This window comes from Dipteris shenzhenensis, chromosome 11 (genome assembly GCF_047967505.1).
Source record: "Dipteris shenzhenensis isolate YYH24624 ecotype China chromosome 11, Dip_SZ_1.0, whole genome shotgun sequence".
In the NCBI taxonomy this organism is placed as follows: domain Eukaryota; kingdom Viridiplantae; phylum Streptophyta; class Polypodiopsida; order Gleicheniales; family Dipteridaceae; genus Dipteris; species Dipteris shenzhenensis.
In genome coordinates, this window is record NC_141606.1 from 5604929 (window position 1) to 5632330 (window position 27402).

The window sequence follows — 27402 nt, forward strand, 5'->3', positions numbered from 1 at the left end:
TACGGGGTGCCATCAGATCCGTATAAGAGAGAAAGATGTCCCTAAGACGGGGTTTCATGCATAGTACGGGCATTATGAGTTCTTGGTGTCAACATTCAAACTCATGAATGCACCTACTACTCTCCATCACATGATGAATGATATGTTTCATCCATATCTAGAAAAATGTATTTCTTGATCACATATTGGTGTACAGTCGTAGTTTATCTAACTATATAAAACATCTAAATGTAGCTTTGACTTATCCTTCGAAGAAAAGTTCCATATACGAAGATGACCAAGTGTGAGTTCATAAGAAGAGAACTGTTATACCTTGGCCACGTCATCTCTGTTCACGGTATTCGTATTGATCCTCAAAAGGTCCGCGTATTTAGTGAGTCGCCGATTTTACACACTATCACGGAATTAAGCTCTTTCTAGGATTCACTCAGTTTTCCAGACTTTCATCAGTGAATATGCATGAATTTTCAATATTTCGAAGGGAGGATTCCTTAGGAGCATATCAAATATAAACCTATTGCTTGGACAGATGCTGTGGATGCATGCTTTCAGGAATTGAAGTATGCGGTGACTATTGCACCTATGTTGCATATAATGAATCCGAGTCAACTGTTTGTGTTGAAATCGATGCCAGTGACTGCTATATTTGCAGCACTATTGCCGGATGTTCAACCTATTGCATTTATTAGTCAAAAGCTAACACCAAAAAAGTCAAATATCCTACGCAAGAAAAGGAGCTTTTTGATATAGTTAATGCATTGACGAAGTGGAGGGATTACTTACTGGTTTCGAGTTTGTGATGTGCATGGATAACATATCAATTAAGTACTTTTGTATTGTTTCAGACTTGCACAGTCGTACCGCTAGATGGCCTGAGCTGAAGCAAGATTCGCTTTTGAAATCTGGTAGAAAAAGGGGTGCCACTAATGTGGTCACTGATGCGTTAAGTCGCATTGGTTTTGTGAAATTTATGAGCTCCACTGAGATCCAAATTGATCTCTTTCTATCACTTAAAGGCCTATACAGTAATATTGTGATCCGAATTGATCTCTTCAGCCGTATTATGTGGCAATAGGTCCTAGTGTGGCATGCCCAAATGAACGAGATGGTTCAAAATTAAGGGGGGCAACATCCGAAACAATAATCAAACTGAAATGGTCTTTTATTTGGAAAAGATCAAAAGTCTGGAGGTCCTCTTTGAGTGCTGGACATCCTGGCATCCAATGAATGTTAGGTTTGGTCAAGCAAGAATTTTATTAGCCAAAGATGCAAAGAAATGTTCATGATTTGTTCAAGAGTGTCAGCAATGCCAAAGTCAATAAAACGCTTGAGACAAGGTGGCTTGTAGCCATTGGAAATCACAAAGAAGAGATGGGAAAGCATTTCCATGGTTTCATTGTTAAATTGCCGTGAATTAAATATGGACATGACGCCATATGGTTGGTATGGATAGACTGACCAAAATATTCCAACCAAGGCAACATTTTCTATCCACAACTGACACAGGTGTTTGTGAAGAAATCCAGTAGTCTTTATGGGCTTTTGGCTGAGCTTGTCAATGATAGTGATTTTAAGTTCAAGAGTCATTTATAGCATGAATTGGTCATGAAGTTGGACACTAAACTCAGCATGAATTCATCTGAACATTCAAACTTAGATAGATATATATATAACTATATAACTATATATACATACATATATATATATATATATATGTATGATATATATATATATATATATATATGTTCAGATGAATTCATGAAGTTGGACACTAAACTCAGCATGAATTCATCTGAACATTCAAACTTAGATATATATAGATGTATGTATATATAGTTATATACATACATCTATATATATCTAAGTTTGAATGTTCAGATGAATTCATGCTGAGTTTAGTGTTCAGATGAATTCATGCTGAGTTTAGATAGTTATATATATATCTATCTAAGTTTGAATGTTCAGATGAATTCATGCTGAACATATATATATATATATATATATATATCATACATATATATATATATATATATCATACATATATATATATATGTATGTATATATAGTTATATAGTTATATATATATCTATCTAAGTTTGAATGTTCAGATGAATTCATGCTGAGTTTAGTGTCCAACTTCATGACCAATTCATGCTATAAATGACTCATATACATACATATATATATACATATCTCTATATATATATATATATATATATATATATATAGAGAGAGAGAGAGAGAGAGAGAGAGCATGACTCACACACACCACACTAAGAAGGAGAGAAAGGCACAAGAGAACTGAGAGAATTCTAGAGCATACGAAATTATAGATCATACAAAATTGGAACGTAGTCGAGCATAAAATGATAGAGATATTGCATGTATCATGAAACAAGTCCTCACGTCAAATATAGATCACCCGAGAAGCACTATGTGCTTATTACAAGACTCTATAACTATCAGAGACTCCCTGCGCAACCCGACCAGGTTTGTAGCAGGATACAATGACTCAGGACGACTGACTAATGACCCTATCAAGCTGTTCAAAGAACTTACTACAGAGACAAAGACACATACAGCCTCGAGGGCTTGGACAAAAGGACCGCGGCCATCAACCTTCCAAGACTATGTAGAATGATCAACCGCCCCAGAGTTCACCGCCATTGAATCTGGAAGTATCTTCCACGATCGCCAAGGGTCGCCATGCACCGAGAAGCATTCAGATTCATGCCAAGTGTCTTTTACAATGTCCATGTATTGGCCATTGCTCAACCTCATGCATGGACCAATCACAGACCATCATCCACCACGTAGAGAAGCCTCTCACAAACCTAAGATCAATCAAGCCCCCCATGAGGGAGTGCAAAAACCTCCAGAATGCCAACAAGAACTGCAAGCAATCTCTGGGAAAAGACCCGCTACAACTAGGGGAAAAGCCCCGCTACAACTAGGGGAAAACCTCTGCACAAACAGGCTGCTCAAGAGCTCCACTGGGCATCTCAACAACCTCACCAACTGGAGGCACAAAAAATGGATGGACTGCTCCACGACCCTGCTCCAAAAGTGCTACGGAGGGTTGGCTATGCTGCTCCACCAGGCACCAGACTGAGATGCTGAAAAGAGGGCTGAGGGGGGGCCTATATATAGCCCCCCAGCCCTTCCTTAGTCAGGTAGGGCAGGCTGGCCGACCAGCCTGCAAGGTGGCCAACCCAACAGGCCTATATGGCCAACACAAGAGAGGGTGGTCCGACCCTCCTGCCCCGCCTCCACACTGCTCTATAAAGGGCTCAAGGGCAGCCCTAAAGGGAGCCTCTCCTCCTGCCCCAACCCCAACCAGGCTGCCACTGCCTGCAGCCCTACAAACACATGGTGGGCAGCCTACCCTAGACTACCTTCACACGGTGGGGCACACCCACAACACACGCCCTCACTCATCTACACTAGCCTCACTCACAGGGCGGGCACAACCACAAGCAAGGCCCTCTCTCTCTAGGTGACATCAAGAGATGTTGACCTCTAGCACCCCCTCTCAGCTCTTGGATGGAACAGAGATGCCAGGAAGCTGGGTGTGCCGCTGGAACAGCTGGAGGAATCCATCGTGTGATACTCCACCATTGAAGACCGTCATAGGTACTGTCGAAGAAGCCCCCTCTTGGCACGAACCGTCTCAACACGATCGCTGGAAACCTGGAACTGTTGCTTCCAAGCCACAGGTGCTAAGTACACTCCTCTGGTCTGGTAATGGTACACTGGGTCATTTGGTAAAACAATCCAAATGCTGGTACTGGAACATGACTCCAACAAATGGTATTGGAACAATAATCCGACTGATACTGCCACCGATTCGAGGTATGCTTCCCTGCATGGGCACCTGTATCACAAAGCTAGATAGCCCCCTCTAAAGCCCCTAACTGCTACTGATCGCCAGATCGATGAACTTCAATGCTCCAATGACAACGGGCATATAACAGCTCACAAGGATCAATCAACTGTGTCTAGGTTCCCGCAATGGCAATCTACTGACCCATACGGATCTCCAGCAGCATTAGACAATAGCTGCAGCAGAACACTAGGAGACCACCTCTGGATCTACCAAGTCATAAAGTTGAAACAGAATACAAACTCGTAACATACTGTCACCTGAGTTAGCGGGGAACAGCTCGTGGCGCAAGCCAGCCTCTATAAATGACTCCCTGCTCGGTGCATCTGATCGGCAGGTCCTGCTGCCACAAACAAGCAAGCAATCCTCCATCTTGATCTGGAAAGCCTGCTAGCGGCGCCCCGTGCTATTAGAAGGTTGGAGATTGCTGCACACCCGAACAGTCCACTCTTCATACACGCTCCTCCTCAACGACACCTCCGAACAGCACCCTAAAACTCCTTTCTGTGTGCTGGCTCAACACTCCCTCCGCTCCTCGGGTCTCAAGCCAACTGTGGTTCTGATACCATGTGAGAAGTGCAGCGGAAATGAATAGAAGAGAGAGAGAGAGAGAGAGAGAGAGAGAACACGACTCACGCACACCACACTGAGAAGGAGAGAAAGGCACAAGAGAACTGCAAGTGATCTCTTAGAAAAGCCCCGCTACAACTGAAAACCTCTGCACAAACCGGCTGCTCGAGAGCTCCACTGGGCAGCTCAACAACCTCACCAACTAGACGCAAAAAGAGTGGATGGACTGCTCCACAAACCTGCTCCAGAAGTGCTGCAGGGGGCTGGCTATGCTGCTCCACCAGGCACCAGACTGAGATGCTGAAAAGAGGGCTGAGGGGGGGCCTATATATAGCCCCCAGCCCCAGTCGGGTAGGGCAAGCTGGCCGACCAGCCTGCAAGGTGGCCGACCCAACAGGCCTATATGGCCGACTCAAGAGAGGGTGGGCCAACCCACCTCTGCCCTATAAAAGGACCTGGTAGCAGCCCTCCCAGGGGCTGCTGAGAAAGAAAGAAAGAAAGAAAGTTTATTAAAGTCTTCGGAAGACCGATGGGTCTATGAGACTGTGAAAATCCTGATACAACAAGCTGTGGTAGTGGAGCTACTAAACGAGCGTCCATACCAATGCAAAATGCAAAATGCCAAAAATGCAGAATGGCAGTACTAAGTCCTAAGTACAACATAGTGATGTCGGTGGTCGACTATATATCAATCTCAGCATCATCATCAATATCATCATCATCCCCAGCAACAGCAAGATATCAGGATGGATGAGGCAGTGGAGGCATGAAGTCGGCAATAGAGTGTTGTCGGCCACTCAGAGGTGTGGTCCTGGCACGTCTCTTGGTCGTAGCTCTACGTCTAACCAGGGCTTCTGTGACCCCCGTCGGTCGGGCTCCAACTCTAAACAAGGAGGGGATGTCTCCAAGTGTGATCTGTGTGTCGACCCTCTGTCTGAGCTGTCAGGTCGGGTTCCGGGTCACGGTCATGTCGAGGCCTCGTCTCGTTGGGGTCCATGTGATCTAGCTGAAAGAACTCCGTGATAGAGCTCTGAGAGCCGACTCTCTAAACACCTCCAAGGCTGACTGCCCCACCTCCACACTGCTCTATAAAGGGCTCAAGGACAGCCCGCAGCCTACCCTAGACTACCCTCAGGGGGGCAGGCACACCCACAACACAAGCCCTCACTCATCTACACTATCCTCACTCATTGCGCTGGCACACCCACAAGCAAAGCCTTCTCTCTCTAGGTGACATCAGGAGATGTTGACCTCTAACATGGGCTTCCTTTGTTAGTATGGGAGAAGCACTAAGGCTTTCCTTTCGTGCCATGTTATATGCCTTTTTGTCTCATATGCCATTTTTGTTGCTCATACTAATCCTTAAACTTCTCTTTCATCCTTTTCTTTCTAAGCAATTGTTTTGAAAAAAGAGCACACTGCCTCTCTTTGCATTTTTGAATTTAGGACCTACCGAGTGACCTCAAGGTAAAATTAGATAGTCTTTATAAATCAAATTATTCCATCCCTTCCAAATAAGCAACAAACCAATCTATTGCTACATTCGCTGAAAAGTGTATGTTTCTCGCTACACTGCCACATTTCCACACGGAACACAAGGCACAAGCCCCTTTCACAAAGTGATGATTTCAAAAGCTGTACCGTAGCTCTCAATAGATTCAAATAGCTTGCTTACAACACCCTTGATAGGATGAATCTGCAAAATGGAGAGACCAAACAAGAAGTAAGATCATACATGCTTCCAAACCAGGACAGCTCAAAGGGCGGGGCTGCAGGGGTGCCTCTTTTCTTTTTCTTTTTTCTAATTTTATTTTCTCTCTCTATCTTTTTGTGTTTTAAGAAAAAGGGAAGGGGGGGGGGGGGGGGGGACATAATGAAACAAAATACTCACCATAGACTCCTCGATAGCAGGGCCTGTAATGCGTATCAGACTTGCAAGTGTCTGTAAAGCAATTCCTGTAATCCAAACAAAAATAAATGTGAAACACCAGCCCATATATACACCTCCATAAGACTAGAATATATCCAATCTTACAAATTAACATTTTCTATAGAACCAGGAAAAAACAAAGGAAAGAAGGGACTTTGTAAGCAGTTTTAGACAAAATTATGAGTAAAAGAGAAAATTTAAAAAGAATAAGGTAGGAATGTGGCATGTGCCATGTAGAACCATCTAGGGAGTTGTGGGCTTCGTGTACAACTTGCAGGTGAATAAATATGTTAAAAAATGATATCGAGCTGGTTGTCAAAGAGATTGGCTGGGAGGTTCATCTGAGTGCCATCACCCGTGATTGAACGGATAAACTGTATTTGTGCATTCCATTTTCGTGGCTAGTTACGTTGGTTGTTTCACCTACCATCTGTGGTCCGGGATGGCTTGTCTTTTATACATCATTGGGCTTGGTTGGACAAGTGTGTGGTAGACACTTAAAGGATATTTTGACGGACCACAAATTCAAAGGAGAAACCAAGAATCCTCTTAAGCAGGAAGAATGGCTCTCATCTTTGGAAGGAGATTAATGGATGATGAGGACAAGATCCTTTTATGATGACATGCATTATGCCCACACTTTGTTGAAGATGAGGATTTCATCCCGGAAGCCCTACACATGGGCAGCTTTCAAAGACGTCATGGGTGTCATGGTTAGAAGGAAATTACAAAGATACAGCACAAGGTTGAAGGCTTTACATGTGAGGACTGAGGACTCAAGAGTTACCTAGAATGTTGAGGAAGGTGGCACAGCCACCAGGATTTCAGATTCCATCAAAAGTTTGCAAACTGAAGAAGGCCCTATACGGGCTGAAACAGGCCCCCAGAGCTTAGTACCAGCGGATAGATGTTTTCTTTGAGAAGATCAGGCTTCAACGGAGTCCATCAAAGGCGAATCTGTATCTCGACACAGAGGGGGATTTGCGGCTGGTATTAATTTTTATATGTGAATGACCTCATCATTACTGGGGATCATACAAAGAAGATTACTCAGGTCAAGAGACTTCTTATGGAGGAGTTCGAGATGACTGACTTAGGCATACTTTCTTGGGATTGAGGTGAAGCAGAGAGAGAGCAGTATCTTTATTTCACAGGATAAATATTGCAAGGAATTGCTCAAACGCTTTGAGATGGAAAATTGCAAAGCAGCAATGACTCCCATGGAAACTGGTCTGAAGCTGAGTGTGCGTGATCCATCTCAACCGGTTGATTCATCACTATATCGATGCTTGGTGGGGAGTTTGGTTTACCTCACCAATACCCGACCAGATATTTCCTTCGCAGTTGGATTGCTCTATCAGTTCTCTACCACACCCAAGAAGGCTCAATGGGACGCAAGAATGAGGGTGCTAAGGTACTTGAAGGGTACCTACACCTACAGCATCACTTATATGAGAGGCATTGAGTTGGGAGGTTTCTGTGATAGTGATTGGGCAAGTGACATTGACACCCAGAGATCAACCTCTGGATATTGTTTCTTACTCACATCAGGAGCTGTGTCATGGCTGAGTAAGAAACAACCTACTGTCGCCCTTCATCTACAAAGACGGAGTGCAGCGGCATGTGAAGCATTGTGGCTCAGGTGAATCTTGGAGGACATGAATGTGGTACAAGAAGATGCAACTGCGGTTTGTACGACAACCAAAGTTGCATAGCGATCGCCAACAACCCCGTGTTTCACGCACGGACGAAGCACATCGAGGTCCACTACCACTTTGTTCGAGAACTCATCGACGAAGAAGTCATAGAGTTGATATACTGCCCGACCAACGACAACATCTCAGATGTCTTCACGAAGGCGCTTCCCAGGGAGCAGATGGAACACCTCATACAACGCATGGGGATCGGCCCACACTTGTGCCATTGAGAGGGGGTGTTAGAAAAGTCACTGCCCCACTTGTGAGTTCCCGTTTTGAGGGGACAAGGGGGCAGGAGACTGGAGGGGGAAAGGGGCAATGGCTACCTAGCTACATGGAGGACTGCGCCTGCATAGAAGACTGCACCAGCATGATGCGGAGGCACGTGGAGCAGGACCAGGACCAGCCAGCAGCAGCAAAGGGCCTCCAGAGGGGGTCTACTTATGGGCCAGACCAGCCAGGTCTGGTCAGCCAACCTACAGCCCCAAAAAGGGCCCTGACCAGGTCGCTCCAGTCGGCTGCAGCAGACTGGCCTGGTCAGTCAACTTACAGGGCTCCTTGCCCTCCTATAAAAGGGGCTTCATTCCCCCACTATTCTCCATCACCTGCACAGACTGCCTTGCACACAGGCAAGCGAGCAGAGGGAGAGAAGTGGCTCAGCACTTGACAGCAACCTTTCGCTGTTTGCACATGCTCACCCGGTGAGCTTTTGTCTGCCCACGATTGTAGAAGAATATATCTGAGTTTTGACTATCTCTTTCTCCGTCACTCTGAGTGTTGTATGAGTTAGATCGGGAGTCAGGTGTGAGTGATTCTATCCTCTATTTCCAACATCATGTGTAAATTCTAAGCCTAGTTAAGCTATTACATACGAGCTATTTGTGTGATTTAGTGTGCCAGGCCAGCATGCCACGTCCTCACCTTTCTAGGTTAGAGTTGGTGTTGTCTATGTAAGACCTAATCTCCTATAATCTCAACTTTGGGTGGCTCATTTGCTAAAACCACGTTCAGCTTTAATTATCACTATATATTGTGTCCTCTCTCTTCTATTCTTCACAAATTTCCCTATGTCTACTTATCAAGTCCATACATAAGATATGTAAATACACAATGATAAGAAAAAACTTTAGATACATCACAGAATAACCTTAAGGTTTTGTATCTGTGAAAATTGCCCTGTTTCCAAAACCATTTAAACAAAATCCTTACCAGTAGCCTTAGCACTCGATTCACCCTCTTTCAAACTATATTTCCAAGTACCATCAACTTGGCCTAGTGTCTGATTCATGCCAAAAGACAAACCCAAAAGCTTCAATAAGCAAGACTTCAAAAACATCAAGGCCTCTCAAAAATAAACAACATTTTTTTTAAAGGCAAATACCTTGATAGTATTGAATATGTCAATTGTGTTCTCTAAGACCAAGTCCTCTTTGAGCCAATCTTGCTCCTGTGATTCAACATAATTACAAGTGGGCCAATGACAAAAAGCATTCTAAATGAGGCTTTCGTGAACATATCCAAAAAGAATACCAAATACCACATAAATGGTGAGTGTACACACACACGCGCACTTTTTTTCTTGGTGAAAACCAGTTGTCATTATATTACAAAAAGCAGTCCCAAAGAAAGGGACAATCTGCTACAAATATCAAAAGACCTCATTATATGACAAGAAAGCAAGATAATCTAAGTCCCGCGCATGTAGACAATCATAAAATGATTGTCATAATGATACACGCACACACTTTTTTTTTTTAAAGTGAAATCTATATTACAAGTAGTCCCCAAAGAGGGAACATGCAATTACAAACATCAGAAGATTTCAATATAAGACAAGTAGACAGAGGAATCTATCTAATGAACCACACACACACACATATATACACACATATATATGCATGCATGTATATATATGTATACATACACACACTTTTTTTTTTGTGGAATCCATATTTGTTACACACACACGCACACTTTTTAGCTCTTTGGGCAGGCTGGGAGCTCATTCAGTGTGGATATGTGCATACTCTACGTGTGACTGTGTGTCACATCTTTCAGAGACGTTCCTTGGAGTAGTAAGGCATGTGTCACCTTCCCTCTAGACCGTGTGTGGAGGCCGTGGGATCAGCTATTTGTGAAACACCATACTAGAAGCACGTCACACAACTATGTGACTGTCATTTCATGTAGTGAGATTCGTCATTTTATGCAATCTTTCTAAGAGTCTTTGTGACTCTACCTTTTGTCATAGACTCTCATTGTCTCTTTGTATTACCACCACACAAGCCCTGTAGGGATGAGTGGTGATCTCTGAACTTTATCTAGAATATAGTTGTCTTCGGTGTGAATTCATATCTCAAGTATTTCGGTATATTCAGCACCGTATTTCAAGTCATAAATTGTTCTCCAATCCGTGCCTTAACACCAACAATTGGTATTAGAGCAGCCAGGTCGGTGAAAGGGTCTGTATGCTCGCTTATAAACAGTTATGTGAGTTGCCATGGAAAACTCGTGGAGTCCTTGTCCAAAACAGGTCTCCCTGATACCTCTGTCATAAAATTCGATGGAAGAAATTTCCCTTCTTCGCAATTGTTCGTACGTCTTCTCTTCATGGAGAAAGGCTTGTGGGGAGTCATGTCAGGATCTTTAAAAAAGCCTACCAACAACCAAGGCTTAGAGAAGATGCAGGCCTGGGACTTGGAGAATGAAAAAGCCTTGGGCCTGCTGGGAAGGGCTCTTGGAATGGAATATTTCCACCACATAGATATCTCGAAGACCGCAGCTCGGAATTGGAGTATACTGGAGGAATTGTCCGGTTCAAGAGTGAAAAACTCGAAGATTATGCTCAAGCAAGAGCTCCTTGGTCTCCAGATGGGAGATGGCAACCATCTATCTAGCAACACATCTGAATCGGAGGCAAGCTATAATCAAACATCTTCAAGCATGGGGAGTACGCATGAAGGACAACGATTCAAAGGCTATCCTGTTAACCACTTTGCCTCCAAGGTATAATGAATTGGTTACGATTTTGAGAGCTAATTCAGATGCATTAACCTTTCATGAGGTGGTTGCAATGCTTTTCAGTGAAGAAACAAGAGTAGAGATGAACATCACGGGAACTGGGGAACATGCATATGAGTTAAAGGTAGGATAAAAAGCAAAGCCAATGAAAAAAGGGTCATGCCAATGTGTGTATATTGTGGACGTGAAGGCCATGAGGGAAAGAACTGCTACAAGAAAGCCTATGATGCTAGAAGCAAATAAGAAGGCATGTTTGGTAGAAGGAGAACATGAAAATCAGTACATAGAACAAAGATTATGCTTTCTGAAGTGTCAAAATTGTTGCACATTGTCTAGATTAGATGGCGACAATTTTTGGGTTTGTGGATGCTTTTTGGTTTGCTATTTCTCCCATACGTAGCTATTGGGATCTGTTAGCAAATAGGTCTCATACACCTCGTGGGGGGGCATGCTTGTTTCTAAGGTGCAGTAGCTCTACGCATTGCCGTTCACGCACTGGTTAGCAAACATGGTCTTCTCATAAGGGGGTTTTGGCAGCATCTTCTTCCTTGCAAATTATCAGCGAAATTATTCAACCTCTGGCACCTAATGAGGGTCGTCCACAGAGCGTGCGGGTTGTTTTATGATTGGTAGACTGTGCTGGAACCAAGCTGACGACTTCAGATCCTCTATGTAGCTTTGAAGGTGGGCTGGGAGCTCGTTCGGTGTGGCTGTGTGCATACTCCGCATGCGACTATGTGTCGCACCTTTCAGAGACATTCCCTGCAGCAGTAAGTATACTCAGCACCATATTTCAAGTCATAAATTATTCTCCAATCCGTGCCTCAACGCCAACAACACACACACATATATGTGTGCGTGCGTGCGTGCGTGTGTGTGTGTGTGTGTAGAGAGGTGATGGAGATGGAGAGCTCTCCTGCTCCCTCCTCCCTACCCATACCCTTGCCCCCCCTGTACCTAGTGCTGCTCCAGCCCTCCTCTGCTCCCGGCCTTCCGCTGTCCGTACCATCTCTGCAATCGACTCTTCCATTTCAGGTGCCCTATGTGCAGCCCCTGCAGTCCGTACATCCTTTTGTCTCTGCTTCGGCTGTTTGCTCCTCTGCTCAGCCCCTTCCTGCCTCCATTCCCTCTACCCTTATCCCCTCTCCGTTCTTTGTGCCTCTTTCCTTTTCTTCTCCTTCCTTTTCCAGCCCTTCATCTCCTACTTTTCATTATGCTCGGAAGAAGAAAAGGGATTCCCTTTCCCCATTACTTTTGGAAGGGGTAAAGGCTGCCAAATTAGATTCTTCCGCCTTCCCCTCTTCGTCACTTCAACACGATTTGCTTCGTCAACTATGTGCTGATTCGGTAACCTCACCTTCTGCTGCTGGATTTTCCTTACAAAAAAATTCTTTCCCCTGAACCTTTCCTTTAGAGTATTCACCAGGAACAGCAACTTGGTGTTTGCCTTTCTTTTATGGGAAGAGTTATGACGGTGGCTTCTTTGCAAGCTTGGTCCTCCGCTGCAGTGGGTGTCGGGAAGATTACTTCTTTTGTGTTCATTGGCAAGGGATTCTATTTTGCTCACTGTGCCTCAGTGGACACTGTCTTCCACTTGCTTACTTTGGGTGGAGTTCATGGAGCATGTCACTTTGCAGTTGTTATGCCTTGGGATCCTTTTTTTGATCCAGCCCGCTCCCTCCTCCACTTTTGTCCTGTTTGGGTTACCCTCAAAGATTTGCCGGTCCCGCTTCTTCAGCATGTTCCTTCTCTTGCAGCCCTGCTAGGCTGTGTTCTTTTCATTCCAAAGTAGGACTTCTTGGTCACAAGTAGAGATAATCGGGTATGTGTTCTTTGGGATATGGAGCAGCTTATACCTTCATGTCTAGACGTGGACTTTGGATTGCCTCATCCTCTCCAGATTCCTCCTCGCTTTGCCTCCTTTCCTAATGCTTGCTATAAATGTCGCCAGTTAAGCCATTTTGCTAGAGCATGCCCATCGCCTTCTTTTTTTTTGCAAAAAGAGACTTCTATTAAGTATTAAAGAAAACCGTTAGAGCAAGCTCCATCCGGGAATATGGGATACACCATGCAATGCATGAAAAGCTCAAGAGCCAAAAAGAAAGGATTGGGGCTGATAGTGCCATCTCAATCCGGTAGCAACCTCCGAGAAAAAGGGAGAACCCCTCCAAACTCGAAGAAATACAGTCCTCCTAGAAGAGGCTGCCCGTGAAGGGCCCTGCATGCTGGCCCATATGGCTATCAAAGTGTGAACCGTGTCACTCCAAATACCCGTGAACACATGTGATGGGTGTATCTAGGTGTCATCCAAGGCCTCTGTGCATCTGGCTCTCCAAATGTGCCAAGAGGAAATGCTAGCCAAAATCTCCCAAGAGGTGTCCACTGAAACATGTGAAGCTTTGAAAGGAATATGTGGTACATCCTCAAGAGAGCAGGGCTCTATCACCTGTCGGCGGATCGAGAGTGCCCAAGAAGAAGGCTCACCCTCATAAAACACCTAGGGCCCAGTAAGGGATAACCATGCCACCGAGCCCCAAGTCATGAAGAAAGGGGAAGTATGAAAAATGCTGAGTATACAATCATAGAATGATTGCCATATTGACATCCGAAAAAAGTGAAACTTGGAAAAGGTCGAATCACCAAAGACTCCGATAATGAGCCCTTGTGAAGAGAAGATCAAACTCATGTCGTCGTGGATAGATCCCAAATACCGGCAAAGCACGCAATAGGAAACAGTGCCTGGAGACACACTTGGGCAATGCCAAAAATGACGAGACATGGATTCCCTTGAAGCTAGACATCTGCGAGAAACAGCAGGAGCAATATGTCTTCTTGCCAGAAGTTAGCCAAAAGGAAAAACTCCAAGCATTACCAGCCACAATAAAACATGTTGCCGAAGAGGTAGTTTGCAGCTCCAAAGCTACCACAATCTTTCCACCACCACTTTACATTATGATTCATAGACCAAATGCCCTGTTTAAAACCCAAGGTGGAGGGATCAAAACCCTATACAAGCTGGCCACACTGACATCAGCCACTAGTAATGGAGGACAACCTAAACCCTGGCTATGTAGAGCCCAATCCTAAGTCTATAAGTGAGCTCTAGCTTTGGCGCTGGTAGGAAATATTGACGCATTTGAGAAAGATGACACCTAGCGCACAAGTTTTGGCCTTGTGTGTTCATAACTATAGGTGATCGCTAGGCCGCCCAACTAGACATACCAATAGTTACAAAATTCATAGGGCTACTGAGGAGTGGGCAATAATCTTTTTCAAATCGATTTGTCTCATGGCAGTCAGGGGGGTATATATAATAGCAATCATGCTTAGAGTATGAATGAAAGAAGTGAAATGAAGCGTCGCTCCAAGAAACGTGAGTATGGAAAATCTCAAAGAAAGCAAATGACGGAGCATAGGAGCCCAAAGCTGGTCACCCTGCATAAATTCCAGCATCATTTCCCCTTTGTGCGCCGCCAGAAGGTCTCCATAAGAGTGGGCATGAAACATGCAATATCCTTCTTGCCAAACATCATCAAGGGTAAAGAGATCCCATGGACACTGAGAACTACCGCACTCTCATAATTGGTCACACATTGGCCAAGGTTTATAAATCGATACTAGAAAGAGATCAGCCCCTACACAGAGACGCAGCGACAACAGGCTTTCGAACAGGCTAAATTCCGGAAGCAGCATTCCACTCTTGACCATATCTTACTCTACGGGCCGTCATCAAGGAGGAGAGATCGAGACAAAAGGTCTACGCTTGCTTTGTAGACTTTCAGAATGCCTTTGACACAGTCGCACGATCCTGCATGATTAGGTGACTTCAAGAGATGCACATTCTAGGAGTCGTGATCTAGGGGGTGATGAGTCTACATGAGTTAGTCAAAGGGAGCGTACATGCCCCTAGAGGCCTATCATATTGGATTTAGAGCACAATCGGAGTGAAGCAAGGATGCCCACTCTCACCGACACTCTTTGGGCTTTACATTGACGAGATCACGACCTTCATTGATCGTCTAGAAGGCGAAGGATCGTCCTAATGATACAAATATTGTTGTATGCGGATGACATAGTCCTCATATCCTCTTTAACAGCAAGCCTACATAGACACCAAAAGGTGTTTTTTCTGAGATCTGACAATCAACCTTGGCAAGACCAAGGTTATGATCTTCAACACGTCAAGGGCAGTTAGTACTTCATCCACACAGTTTCACCTACAGACGAGAAGCAGTGGAGATTGTGTGATCATACACATACCTAATGCAGTCTTCACAGGACTAATTTTCACGATGGGTTCATGCAGCCAAGGTCATGAAGGTTTTACACAGAGGTCACAAAGCTCTGGCTCAGCTACAACGGCATAGCTTCCAGGCACATTTCCAACACACTCCTCGACGAAGGGATGGCTATTTTATACACTAGTGAGGCCAACGACCATGTATGTAGCACCCTCTAGGATAGTGATCTCTCAGCGTCTAGCTTGAAGAGATTTGAGATGTTACAGGTGATTATGGGATCCCGGATGATCTGGAGTAATCCCTCAGTCCCTCATCACATAGTACAGGCACAGTTCACCCTGACACCATTTGGAGATTGATGCCCTCTTTCAAACAGTGGCATACCTTCACAGGGTTTGGGCTTTGCCTAGCTAGAGGCTATCGAGGTTGGCACTTGAGTCATCTAAATAGCGGGGGCATGGTATGCACATATATTTACATGGTTCGCTAGTCAGGGATTCATATGGGCTAACTCCCCTCCTTTCATACGCTTGGATCTATTTCAGCTCCATACGTCACATGTTGGTAGGGAACGAGTTCTTCCCTACCAAGATCCAATTCTACACAACCACTTCTTGAGAATATCACAGGAGGGAGTGATCAATAGACCCCAGTGAGGAGTTTCACATGCACTGAGGATTGCCATCCGACAAATGGGGGGCTCATCCGTGGATCAAGGCAGGGAGAGCTACAGGTACACCCAGAGAGCAACGCATTTGCAGGCTAGGCACATTGAAGGTGGTGAAGACTGAGGGATTTTCTACATACTTGTCCAATCTATTATGCGATCAAGGGATGACACCGTACAATTTAGGGACAACCCACTGTTTTATGGTACAAACAAGATCCAAAAAGAACACCATGAGTACTAGTGGCATGTCCAACACTAGTAGGAGGCAGGATCCGCTTCCCAAGCCTCACCACAACAGAACCCATCCGCAAAGGCCCTAATGACACTTTCTACTATGATGGCCATGATGCACACCATGATGCAGATGCAGCAACAACAATTAGAAAGTTTCTTTACCCACATGGTTCAGCTCCAAGAGATGCTAGATGATCAATCATGAGCAAGCCGCCAAAAATCGTGAGAGCAGCTCAAAAGCCAAAAGAAGAATGCCATCGCAAGGCTCTAAAAGCCAAGAAACTCACAGAGCACGAGGATCAAGAAGTCAAGGAGGTCAGACAGTACGAGGCGAAGCTTAGACAACGCGAGGACCAAGAAGCTATGGAGCTCAGAGAGACCCAGGCTCGAGAAGCCAGGGAGCAGAGAGCACACCGCTCGGGAAGAGAAGGAAGAACGGGACCGAAAACTTCTCATTTCTCTACTTCACCCACATGGATTTGAAGGGAGAAAAACCAACAGCCCCTTTTCCTAGGAAGCTCAATTTTCTTAGGTACAATGGTAAGGCCGAAGCTTTAGTGTTGACTTCATGGCTCAATCAGTTCAAAAGCTATTTTTTAGTTGTGCCTACAAATGACAACGAGAGGTGCATTCTCGCATAGATGCACCTCACATGTGAGGCGGTCACCTGGTGGCTCAAGTGGCAAAAGGACCGCTATGAATAGACGAGGAGACACCTCTTTATGGGTGGACGGAATTCGTGAAAGATATCAGAACATAGCTCCTACCACCTCAGTACCTGGACACACTTTAGAGTCAGTTCTATGAGTTGTGCCAAAGGGACACTGACCAGTGAGTCATTAAGCCAATAATTTTACTCCGTATTCATACAGTTGCAGCTGGAGGAAAGCCAGAAGCTAAGCAAGTTTCTCCATGGGCTGCGTACAAACCTCCAATGGTATGTTCACAATTTCAGGCCACCGGATTATAAGAGTGCATACAAGCTTGCTCAGAATTTCGAGCTCATGCACAAGGGTACAAATAAGAAGTCCCAATATTCCACCAGGTGATGGTGGGAATGGGCAGCAAAAGAAGAGCTGGATGAAGAAGAATAGCAGCAGCCATGGCGGGTACTTGGATGCAAAGACACAAGCGACCTATTCCAAAGACAACCAATGCTTAGGGCCACAAGAAGCAAGATTGCCGGCACTTCCAAAAGCTTTAAGCAGCAGGAGCCACATCACGTGGTTCATCCACACCTTCACCTCCTATAGGACAACATCAGTGGTTATCGAGAAGCTTGAAGATCAGCAGAAGGGGGAGCCTCGGAAGTCCCCACAATATTCCAGTTTTATGGACAAATTGGTGGTCGGAAGGTCATCATCCTACCAGATTCAAGGAGCTCCAAGGACATCATTTCCACCAAAGAAGCCAAGCAGGCTCATTTGACTCTTACGCCGACGGATACCATTGCCTTAAGTGGCGCATTTTCAAGACAGAAGGTAGAGACTCAACATGGAAGTCACCTCAGCCACTCTAAAGATCTCAGGGTGGGTAGATAATCGACCACTCAAGGTTGCACCTACTCAGGCGACGCATATCATAATGGAGACACGATGGTGGCACCAGCTCGAAGTTCAACCTGATTATCAGGCCTTGGATATCAAAATCTCAGGCTATGGGTCAAAGTTCATCTCTTGGCTCACGAGTGTGCTGCCTCGACCTTTGGTTCTAGTAGTTCAGAGGACACGAGTCAGGACTCCCAGCAGGACGTAGCACTACAGCATGACTAGGATGTTTTCCTTACAATGATTCCCCTCTATCCCTATCACCAATACGCCGGAGGAGAATCATCTTCTTGGATCATAACCTGACGCAAGTATTCTCACCAAAAGTCAGCGTAAGACCTTGGGATTCAATTCCGTCAAATCCGGATTTTTTTTAATCCATCAAATCCGAAAGGTGTACCACGTGGACTACCACGTCAACAGACAGCCATGTCAACAATCCACGCAAGCTGGGACACATGCAACCACATCAGCAGGCTGGGTCAACAGCCATGTGCACACTCACACATGCTGCCACGCAGGCAACCACGTCAAACTGCCACGTAGATAACCACCTCATCAAAGCAAGGCATGGCCTACATCAACGACATAGCACCACATCGTCTTGCAGGCACCACGTCAACAGGCCTCCATACAGTGCTTAGTCCCTTTAGTTATTTATGCCTTTGGGCAAGATATTATTTCAATTATTTTTCCCTCTACAGAGGCCTATTCTATTCCTCCCTCAGGCTCTCACTCACTCCACAATTCCACTTGTATTTGAGTGCATTACTCTCGTGGTTCAAGTAGTAGTGAGCAGGAGACACAGTGAGTTAGGTTTCTCCCTGTTACAGATGCTAAGCGTGGAGGGACAAACTGAAGCACACAAAGATATAGATATCTGAAGAGCTCACCCCAACCAGCTCAAACAACGAGCTATTGAGCTTACCAACGTGAAGGAAGATAGAAAAGCAAGCACATGGGCAGTCTACGAAGAACAACAAGATTTGATTAGGAAATTTAAATCTCACCTAAAAGTCTTAAACTAATGCAACGAAGGTCATCCTAAATTATGCTTTAGAATAATTCCGGAGACACTTTAGATGCCCACGCTTTGTCACTCATTGCCTGGACTTTTAGGAGGATCCTCGTGCCTCATATCGACTCCTCCAAGGCTTCCAAGCAAGCTTGGGATACCTTGGAGAATATGTATCAAACAAGGAATGAGGGCAAGTTCTTAACATGATGCTAAAGGATGATTCAATGTTAGATCATTCAGAATTCTCTCTCTGCTACTATCAAGCTGAACAGAGTGAGAGGAAGAATGACACAAGGGGTCCTGTTCTATAGAAATTCCAAGAAAATTGTGTGTATACAAAGATGAACAAACACCCCAAGTAGAGGGAGAGAGACGAATTCAAGAGATAGATGCTTGCATGATAGCTTTGGACATGTAGAGGAGAGATGTCTGGAAGACTGTAGTCTATCATCTTTGCATAAGAAAGAAATGAACATGGCTTCCTCTAATAACGTGTTTGTTGGAGAGAATCAAAGGATTACATGAGAAGACATGGGAGGAGTGAGAGCAATTATTAAAAATTGTATTTCAAACAAGTTTATGCATGTCATGATCAAGTGGTGACGTGATCACGTGATCACGGATGGTAACCATATTCCCAAAACCCGTAATCACATTAAGATTCCCGATGACCGGTAACCGTTGACCAAATGACTTACTCGGTGTTTACCAGGTGTAAATATAATATACCACTAGTATAATTCTACAACAATCAAGAATCTCATTGAGAATTTAATTGGCTATTTAGCCATGTCCCCATCTTGGGTAGCTGAAGAATATGTTGGTGTCCTTGCATTACTCATCAAGAGTTGTTCATAGTTCCATGGTCAAAAGTAAAAGACCTTGAGGTAGATCCTTCTCACTCCCCAACTCTCTGATACTCAGAGATGTATCAGTTACTCAGTTTGTCTCATAGGCCCATGAGGCCTTTTGCATTCTGCATTGGTGTGGATGCTCGTTTTGTAGCTCCACCCTCACAGCTTGTTTGTACCAGGCTTCCAAAGACTTTAATAAACTTTCTTTCTTTCTTTCTTTCTTTCTCCTTCACCTTCTCTCACCTCACTCTCTCATATCTCTTGTTGTTTATTTTTTTCTTGGTCCTCATGTCATGCACCCTTCTTTCTAACCTTTCTTCGGGGTTGTCTCGTTTCTTTACCTCTTGTATTTTCTTTTGTCTATTTTCAGTTTGCTTTATTCTTGCTGGGACTCACCCTCTCCTTCATGCATACATATGTATCTAACATGCCGAAGTTTCGAAAGCCAACCTTTATTACTGCAAGTGTACCGACCGAGAAATGCAAATCCAACAAAGAGCTGTTTTCATTGATTGATGACACCAACTTTGATGCGACAACCTGCATATGCAAGATGAAGAACAACAATGATCAGAAACTAAATACATGCCAAAATGCGACCCAGGCAAACAGATTGTATTTGATAAGCACTCACCTTGAGGTCATCCAGGGCCAATGGACAACGCAAAATCTCTGCTATTTTGACAGCGTAAAATATTTGATTCAATGAATGGCTAGGAGCGGCCAAAGTGTCGACTACCCGACTACACGTGGCCGGCTCTTCGCGTTTGATTCCAATAACTTCCAGCGACCTTAAAGCTTGGTACTTATCCTCTAAGCTGCTTTCACACACAGATGAATTGACGATTTCAACATCGCTTAGGACTCAAAGCCAATGAGATAATGCATCGAAAAATAGGGAGAACCTGCTACTGTCGCTTTCCGAAGCCATGAAAATCCGTTCAGCGGCGGCCTTGTCGCTCGCTGAAAATGCATGATAATTGGCAGCAGCGATGGAGGCAAGGCAAAACATAATTCCCAGCTGCAAACGCATCCGATCTGCTACACCTGCCACGAACAAACTCGAGATGTGGAAATTCTGTGGTGTTCGATCTGCCATTGGATGAGAGTACGGGACAATCTAGCGAGAGAAAACGGAAAATTGACACTTCATCTGCCCGGGCATGCGATGGGACGAGGAACAGACCTGCAGCACAGGAGCAAGCCATTGTTGAAAAACGAAACTGATTCTCGGATTCGCCTCCACTCGAACAATAACACCGGCTAACCTAAGTAGGAAACCCAGGTACTTGCCCAGGTTAACCACTGCGCCGGTCTGGTCTGTTGTGAATGGAAACATAAGACAACCCACATGGGGTGGTTTCCCGCATTCGAATTCTACAGGATGTCTCCTACTAGCTCAGGTGGTAAGAAGTTCGCCCACTTGAGCTCATTGCTTGCGTTTGAAATTTGAATCCTACAGAATGTCTCTTGTTGCTTGGCAAGCAAATGTGCCCCTCGTAGTGTGGACCAGGGGTATATGAGTGAGTGCGGGGGAGTGAAGGGGATGGGAAACTTGAAGTGCCAAACAGTCATCTTTTGTTGCTTGATTTTTATGTTGCAGTAGATGCAGTAGATGCCTTTGCTTTTTTTTTTTAATGTAAAATAAAAGAAAAGGGTAGTGTTGTTTCCTTTAGCTCAACGTCGTGCTTTTGTAGCAGCATCGAATCTCTTGAGGACATGCCACATTCATGTGAGATGGAGTGGGTAAGTTGCCATGTTTTATTCTACAATAAGTAACAAGACCATGCTTACAAATGCGAGTATTATGATTGAAGGGTACTCCGATTTATGGCAACTTAGGTTCATCTCGTGTAGTGATAGTGGTGGACCCTATTAGTCTATTTCTTCCAAACTTAAAGCACATTCAAGGCTAAGGATGCATACAATATTCTCATTTGCTAGGAATTAGCTAGTTCAACGGGCGGTACTTGGCCCAAGTAAAGAACAATTACATAATGATGATTATTTCAATGATGCCTCGAGGGAAAGGTTGCAGGCTAGAGCTTGCAAGAGCAAACAAAGGCTTGGGATTATAAACCATATGACAAAATTGACTTGGGACAATATCTCTATGGAGTGTCACTCCTCTACCTCTACTGTTGTCAAGGACATGTTGGCAAAAGCAAGTTGAGGAATTATAGAGATGATTGTCCAAGGTAGGCTAAAAGGATAACCCACATAGCTTCCCTCAAGGGAAGAACAAAAAGATTTCTCTAAATGGTAAATAAAGTCCATAGCATTTGTCTCTAAATGTCTATGCTCTCACTAACCAACTAAAGTGGGATGCCTAGGTAAAAGTTGGGGGTGATAACCTAGACAAGAAGCTTGCAATGGTTAATAGAAGAAGATATTGGCTTACTATCAAGCATGCAAATGGATATGGCAGCACTTCAATGAACATTCTCAACCATCTTTTGGCATTGTAGAGGATGTTTCAATAGTTGTTGATGACAATTTGGTGGCTATCTAGCTTAACTTGCCCTTTAGAAGAATCACTTTCGATGGATGCCGATGACAATTGGGTGGCTATCTAATTTATCTTGCCCTTTGGAAGAATCACTTTAGTGTCATTGTATGCCCACAATTTTGTCACGGCACAGAACAAACTGTGGGAGCAATTCAAATTCTCTAGTTGTTGTAGGTGACTACTACTATGAGTAGTATGTTTCAACCAATTAAGCTATAAGACCATGCCAACTCGTTGAAAGCAATAGAGCCATAGATTTTGTGAAGGTGAAGCATCTTGTTCCTGTGTTTGACATTTAATCCTTACCTTCCAAAGAAGTCTCTAGTTGTAGAAAGTCTAGGCTAGTTCCCCTCATAAATCTGTCCATACTCTACTTTTTTTTGTTGTTGGGGGAAAGAAAGAGTAGCTCGTTATTCTCTAGGCTAAGGAGAGGCCTATTCTCAAGATTGTCAAGAGGCTACCAAGTAGATGGCAAAATAGAGGTTCAATAATGAGAGATCAAAATTATTGGCTTTGGAGACTCTCAAAGAAGCACTAGAACCGTTTGATATTATTGATAATAAGTATTTTACTTGGTTGAACAACAAATTGGGTATTGTCATAGAGAAGCTCACCTTTATAGATTTTATACCTCTAAAACACTCATATAACAATCTATCAGTTAACTCAAACTTGTCTAATTTGTTACCACAAACCTGTTTATAGCTCTTGCAATTTTAGGTATGGGAGAAGGCAACCTTTAGCTTGGTTTAAGGCTATCATAATGCTATTCCAACTCCCTCTAATGATGGAAGTGATAGTAAATATATGGGAGATTGTCTTTGATAATAGGGAGCACTTCTTTATTCAATGGGAAAATGCCATCAAGAACACATAAAAAGTTCTAATTGATGTCAAGAAAAGGATGGTAGTGGCCTGTATAAGACATGTGAGCTCTTAGAGACCAAAACTTTTGAAGTCGGCTAATGCTCAAGCTAGTTCAATAGGCTCTTAGAGTTAAGGAGCTAGCTCAAAATGTAGGAAGAATCTAGATATCATCATGCCAAATTCTACTAATCACCCTTACAATTCCTTTGAAAATAGAGTAGGCATGACCACTCTTTAGTGGTACCCAAATGACCCACGCCATGAAAGAAAGCATCAGCTTTGTTCATATGCACTGCAAGAGCTTGCTAGGAAATGATACACTAAGCACACAAAAGATCCCAAATGAGAAAGTGGTTAGTAGACTACGGTCAAAGTCTTGTTAAGGTTTAAGTCACCACAATTGGACTCTAACTCTCTCTCTCTCTCTCTCTCTCTCTCTCTCTCTCTCTCTCTCTCTCTCTCTCTAATGCGATCTCTTGTATGAAAGATGGCAAAATCCTACTAGAAGATGACGGGTTGCAAAGCTCTATATTTTTGGAATACTTTAGCTCCAAAACTTTTATTGGTGTGGAACATTGATTGTGCTCTCTCCCTGCTCCCCACCCCAACCCCCCACCATCTCAATAGAAGAATAATCAAAATTATTCCTAAAAAGGAGGGGACCTACAACAACTTAGGAGACCATTGTCCATGTAGCTACAAGATTTTTGCAAAAGCCTTAGCATTCGGAAAATGAAGGTCTAGATAAGGGAAGAGCCAAAAGGCTTCATTCAAGGAAGAAATATCCTTGACACTATCATCGCCCTCTAGGAAGGATGTGAGTACACTAAGAAAACCCTCCTAGATATTTGTTTCCCCAATATAAACTTTGACAAATTCCATGATAGGATGGAATGGGATTTCATCCTCCTCTCCCTTAAGGACATGGGCTTTGGCATGCAATTTGCAATTTGTTAACTACATATACATCATTCTTTCTACTGCAAATGCCAAAGTCCACAATTTATTAACTACATAAACATTCTTCTTTCTATTGAAACATATCAAAGTCTGCATGAATCGGGAATCCTTAGCTTCCCTCCTCTTTGCACGCAAATGCTCTAAGGTTGTCGTACATCACGAGGTCTCAATTGGAAATTTACATGCGGAATCATCAATTTGGCACTTAAATGTTGAATCAGGCTATAGCAAATCTAGAGGGAAGAGATCTTTTGTTTATTTCAAATCCAATGCTTTAAAGACAAACTCTCTAAGCAGAGTGAATCAGGCTATAGCAAATCTAGAGAGAACAACTCTTTTATTTTTTGGGAAATCAAATGCTTTGAAGACAAACTCTCAAGCCATGGAACCTAGTTCTTGTATGGTAAAAAAGAAGTTTGATAGATGGGAAAGACACTGACTAATCTTAGCTAGGAGTGGTCTTGAAATGGTACTCGTATCCTATAGCCATCGCTATCACCTTTCCTACTACCTCCCCTTTCAAAAAGGCCTTATACCCCTCATCGCATGATGTTGTAAATTTTTATGGGGAGCAAAAGAGGATAACAAAATATCTATCTAGTGAAGTGGGAATTTTTTATCCTCTTGAAATTCAAAGGTGGCCTAGATATCATAGATATTCTCAACTTGCTACACATAACCTAAATAGAAAATGGTTACTTCTTAACTCCTACTATTCAACTACTTCCATCTTCTTCTAAGAAACTTTGACAAAGGTGAAACCAAAATTGAAAAATCTCCCAACAATAGCTTCTCTTTTTACTCGGGAACGATGCTCTAGCAAGGATAACGATCTATGGAAATCCTTGTGGACTACTCGAGAATCCATCAAAGCTCAAATTTTATGGAAAAGCAAGGGTCACTCATGAGTGAGGACTAAATCTAGTTCTCTACATTGCATAGACAGAATCATATGAAGGATTATCAACTTGCTTTATCTTTTAAACTTAGCAAAAATGGGCGATTGTGTGGGTGATCTTTGGAACACTAAAAACTTAGGTGGAAGGGGTGGAAGTGTATTAAAAAGCAGTTTCCTCTTCACAATCAAGCTTCTGACGTGATTATGTTAAAGGGATTTCTATGGGAAGAAGGTCACATCCCTTGGAAGGGGACAAGATATTTAATCCCTTTAGATGGGAATCCACTGACAAAGTGAGGGATCAAGGAGGATCAAAACACCATGAGAGAGACATAAGGTAGGCAATACTCAATCTATTGGAATGTGCATATGTTCAACAATACATGATAGGCTTCTTATATAGAGAGAGCCTTTCGAATAGTCAAACCATCTGGGATCCTCTCATCCACATCTCTCCTTGTGGATATCCTCAACCCACATCTCCACATCATGTAGTCCACATCCTAGGGTGGCTACTTTGATTATTTTCTATACCATACCTTAGCCTCTAATCTATGTGCTCATGACACCATATCTCAACACCTCCCCTTGGTGCCATATTCCATTGGCTACTGCAAGGTGGTATATGTGAGTTTACATTCCATCACCTCCCCTTAGTGCATACCTTGCTACATAAGGTGGTCAATTGTGGCTGTCAATACCTCCCTTGAGTGCTTGCATGGCTACTTGTTGCAAGTGGTCAGGTTTGATTTACAAACATATAGACTGAAGGTGGTAAGGATGTTGCTTCTCAATACATGTTGTCCTTGTCATTCTGCTCATGGCTTGATGATGACTCCACGTAGTTGACTTGCTAGTTCTTCAATCTGCAATCTTCTTCCTTGTGTCCTAGCTTCTTGCAATGGTGAAACTTTGGTTTGTTCTTCAATCTGCAGTCACTTTGATAGTGACCCATCCTTCCGGTGGTATGTACCTCGGGCAAATGGGAGGGAGTGATATACAAAATCGAGAAGTCAAAGACGATTAGTGTTTACGCCAGTCAATGGAGTAGTGTGCGATATCATCATTCTCTGGAGTTGGGAGCAGAGGTGGCGGAAGAGTCCGGCTGGAAATCTTTAACATGAGATGTGAGAGATGGATTACTGAGTGGGGAAGAAGGGATAAATTTCTAGAATTTAAGGGAGTATTTTGGGGGGGAGCTATGTCTTCTTTTGGGTGGAGGGGATTGAGTTTTGAAGTGGTAAAAGGTGACAAGGGAGAAGGTGATCTCTTTGGGTAACTATGACGTCTAGTTTAGGAAGGCAAATAATTTTGCTTGTAAGGAACCAATAGGGAAAAAAATGTCAAGATGGTTGAGCACGTACCAGACCACATGATCAAACCAAAGGATAGAGGACTTGCAGGGCATGTTTGTCTTTTTGATGAGGCATGTACACTTTATATATGGCTTGAAGACGTTCCAACAATTCTTGACATGATAATTGTCATCTTTGTTTGAAGAGCTAGGATCATTATGATTATCACCTTTTGAGAGAAAGAATACTTCTTTTGTGAGGCCACATTTGGGAATGGTCAATATAGTTGAGGAAAAAATGGGTGTTGAAGAAGTACTTTGAGTTAAGATGTTGACACCCTTGATAGACATCTTCCTTGCATTGATTAACTTCTTTAGACGAGAGGTTGAAAATGAAGAAAAAGGGACTAGATGGAAAAGGGTACTAGAGAGCTGACGTTATCAAGACACCAAATCTTATGATCGACAGAAGGAATTTTCATTTTGATGTGTTTGGGAGGAAAAAGGGGCACACAAGAAGCGGAAATTTTGAGTTCTTTGCTGTCAAGAGGTTTAGGAGGCTACAAAAGAGATTGGCATAGGGTTTCAAAGGAAGCCTTGTCTTCAGGGGATAAGAGATCAAGGTTAATAAAGCTATGAAAATTGGTATTGGAAGGGGCTAAACCAGTGGAGATGGGGAGGAGAAAAGCACTGTTGAGAACAAGGATGTCGTTTGCAAGGCCAAGAATGATAGAATTGATACTCATTTAATGTACTAGTATCATTGTTGAGATTTATGGTGGCAAGGTTTGAGGCAACTCTTTTTAAGTCTGGCAAGGTTGCCATCACTTTCACTATGTGAGAATTTGAGAAGTTTGATCCAGTCGTTAAGGGAGAGAGATTTGATGAGTAGAAGGAGCTTCGAGGTTGTGAGTTCTAATAAATGCAAAGAACTCAAGTTGTTGAAAACATGAAAGTACCACTTGGGAGGCAGGAGAAGGAGTCGAGAGTGGGCTGTTGAGAGACTTGGACTGGAGTGTAGCATCCCAAGAATAATTCTAAAAAGACAAGAAGAGGATTAGTAAAACAATTAGGTTAAAAAGTTTAATGAAAGGAGTCAGGAAGCCAAAAAAGGCCTTAATGACTTAAATGTATATGTGCAACTGTCCAGAGTTGCAGCAGGGGAAAGGACATGTAAGTGGAAGACAAGATAAAGCCCCTTTATATAGT

At 43.5% G+C, this 27402-nt stretch overlaps 1 protein-coding gene across 1 annotated transcript in view; it reads right to left on the reverse strand.

Moving 5' to 3' along the window:
- The window catches only part of LOC147896533 (dolichyl-diphosphooligosaccharide--protein glycosyltransferase subunit 2-like), a 66647-nt gene extending 45715 nt beyond the window's left edge, over positions 1 to 20932 (reverse strand). The window contains exons 1-8 of the mRNA XM_087381786.1: positions 20852 to 20932; positions 20571 to 20712; positions 20300 to 20483; positions 20116 to 20205; positions 9462 to 9527; positions 9290 to 9359; positions 6345 to 6409; positions 6095 to 6149 (exon numbers count right to left, since the gene is read on the reverse strand). Coding sequence (XP_087237912.1) covers positions 6095 to 6149; positions 6345 to 6409; positions 9290 to 9359; positions 9462 to 9527; positions 20116 to 20205; positions 20300 to 20483; positions 20571 to 20712; positions 20852 to 20873 — 694 coding nt within the window. The 5' untranslated portion in view covers positions 20874 to 20932. The remainder of the gene's footprint in view (positions 1 to 6094; positions 6150 to 6344; positions 6410 to 9289; positions 9360 to 9461; positions 9528 to 20115; positions 20206 to 20299; positions 20484 to 20570; positions 20713 to 20851) is intronic.
- Between the last annotated feature and the right edge of the window lie 6470 nt (positions 20933 to 27402).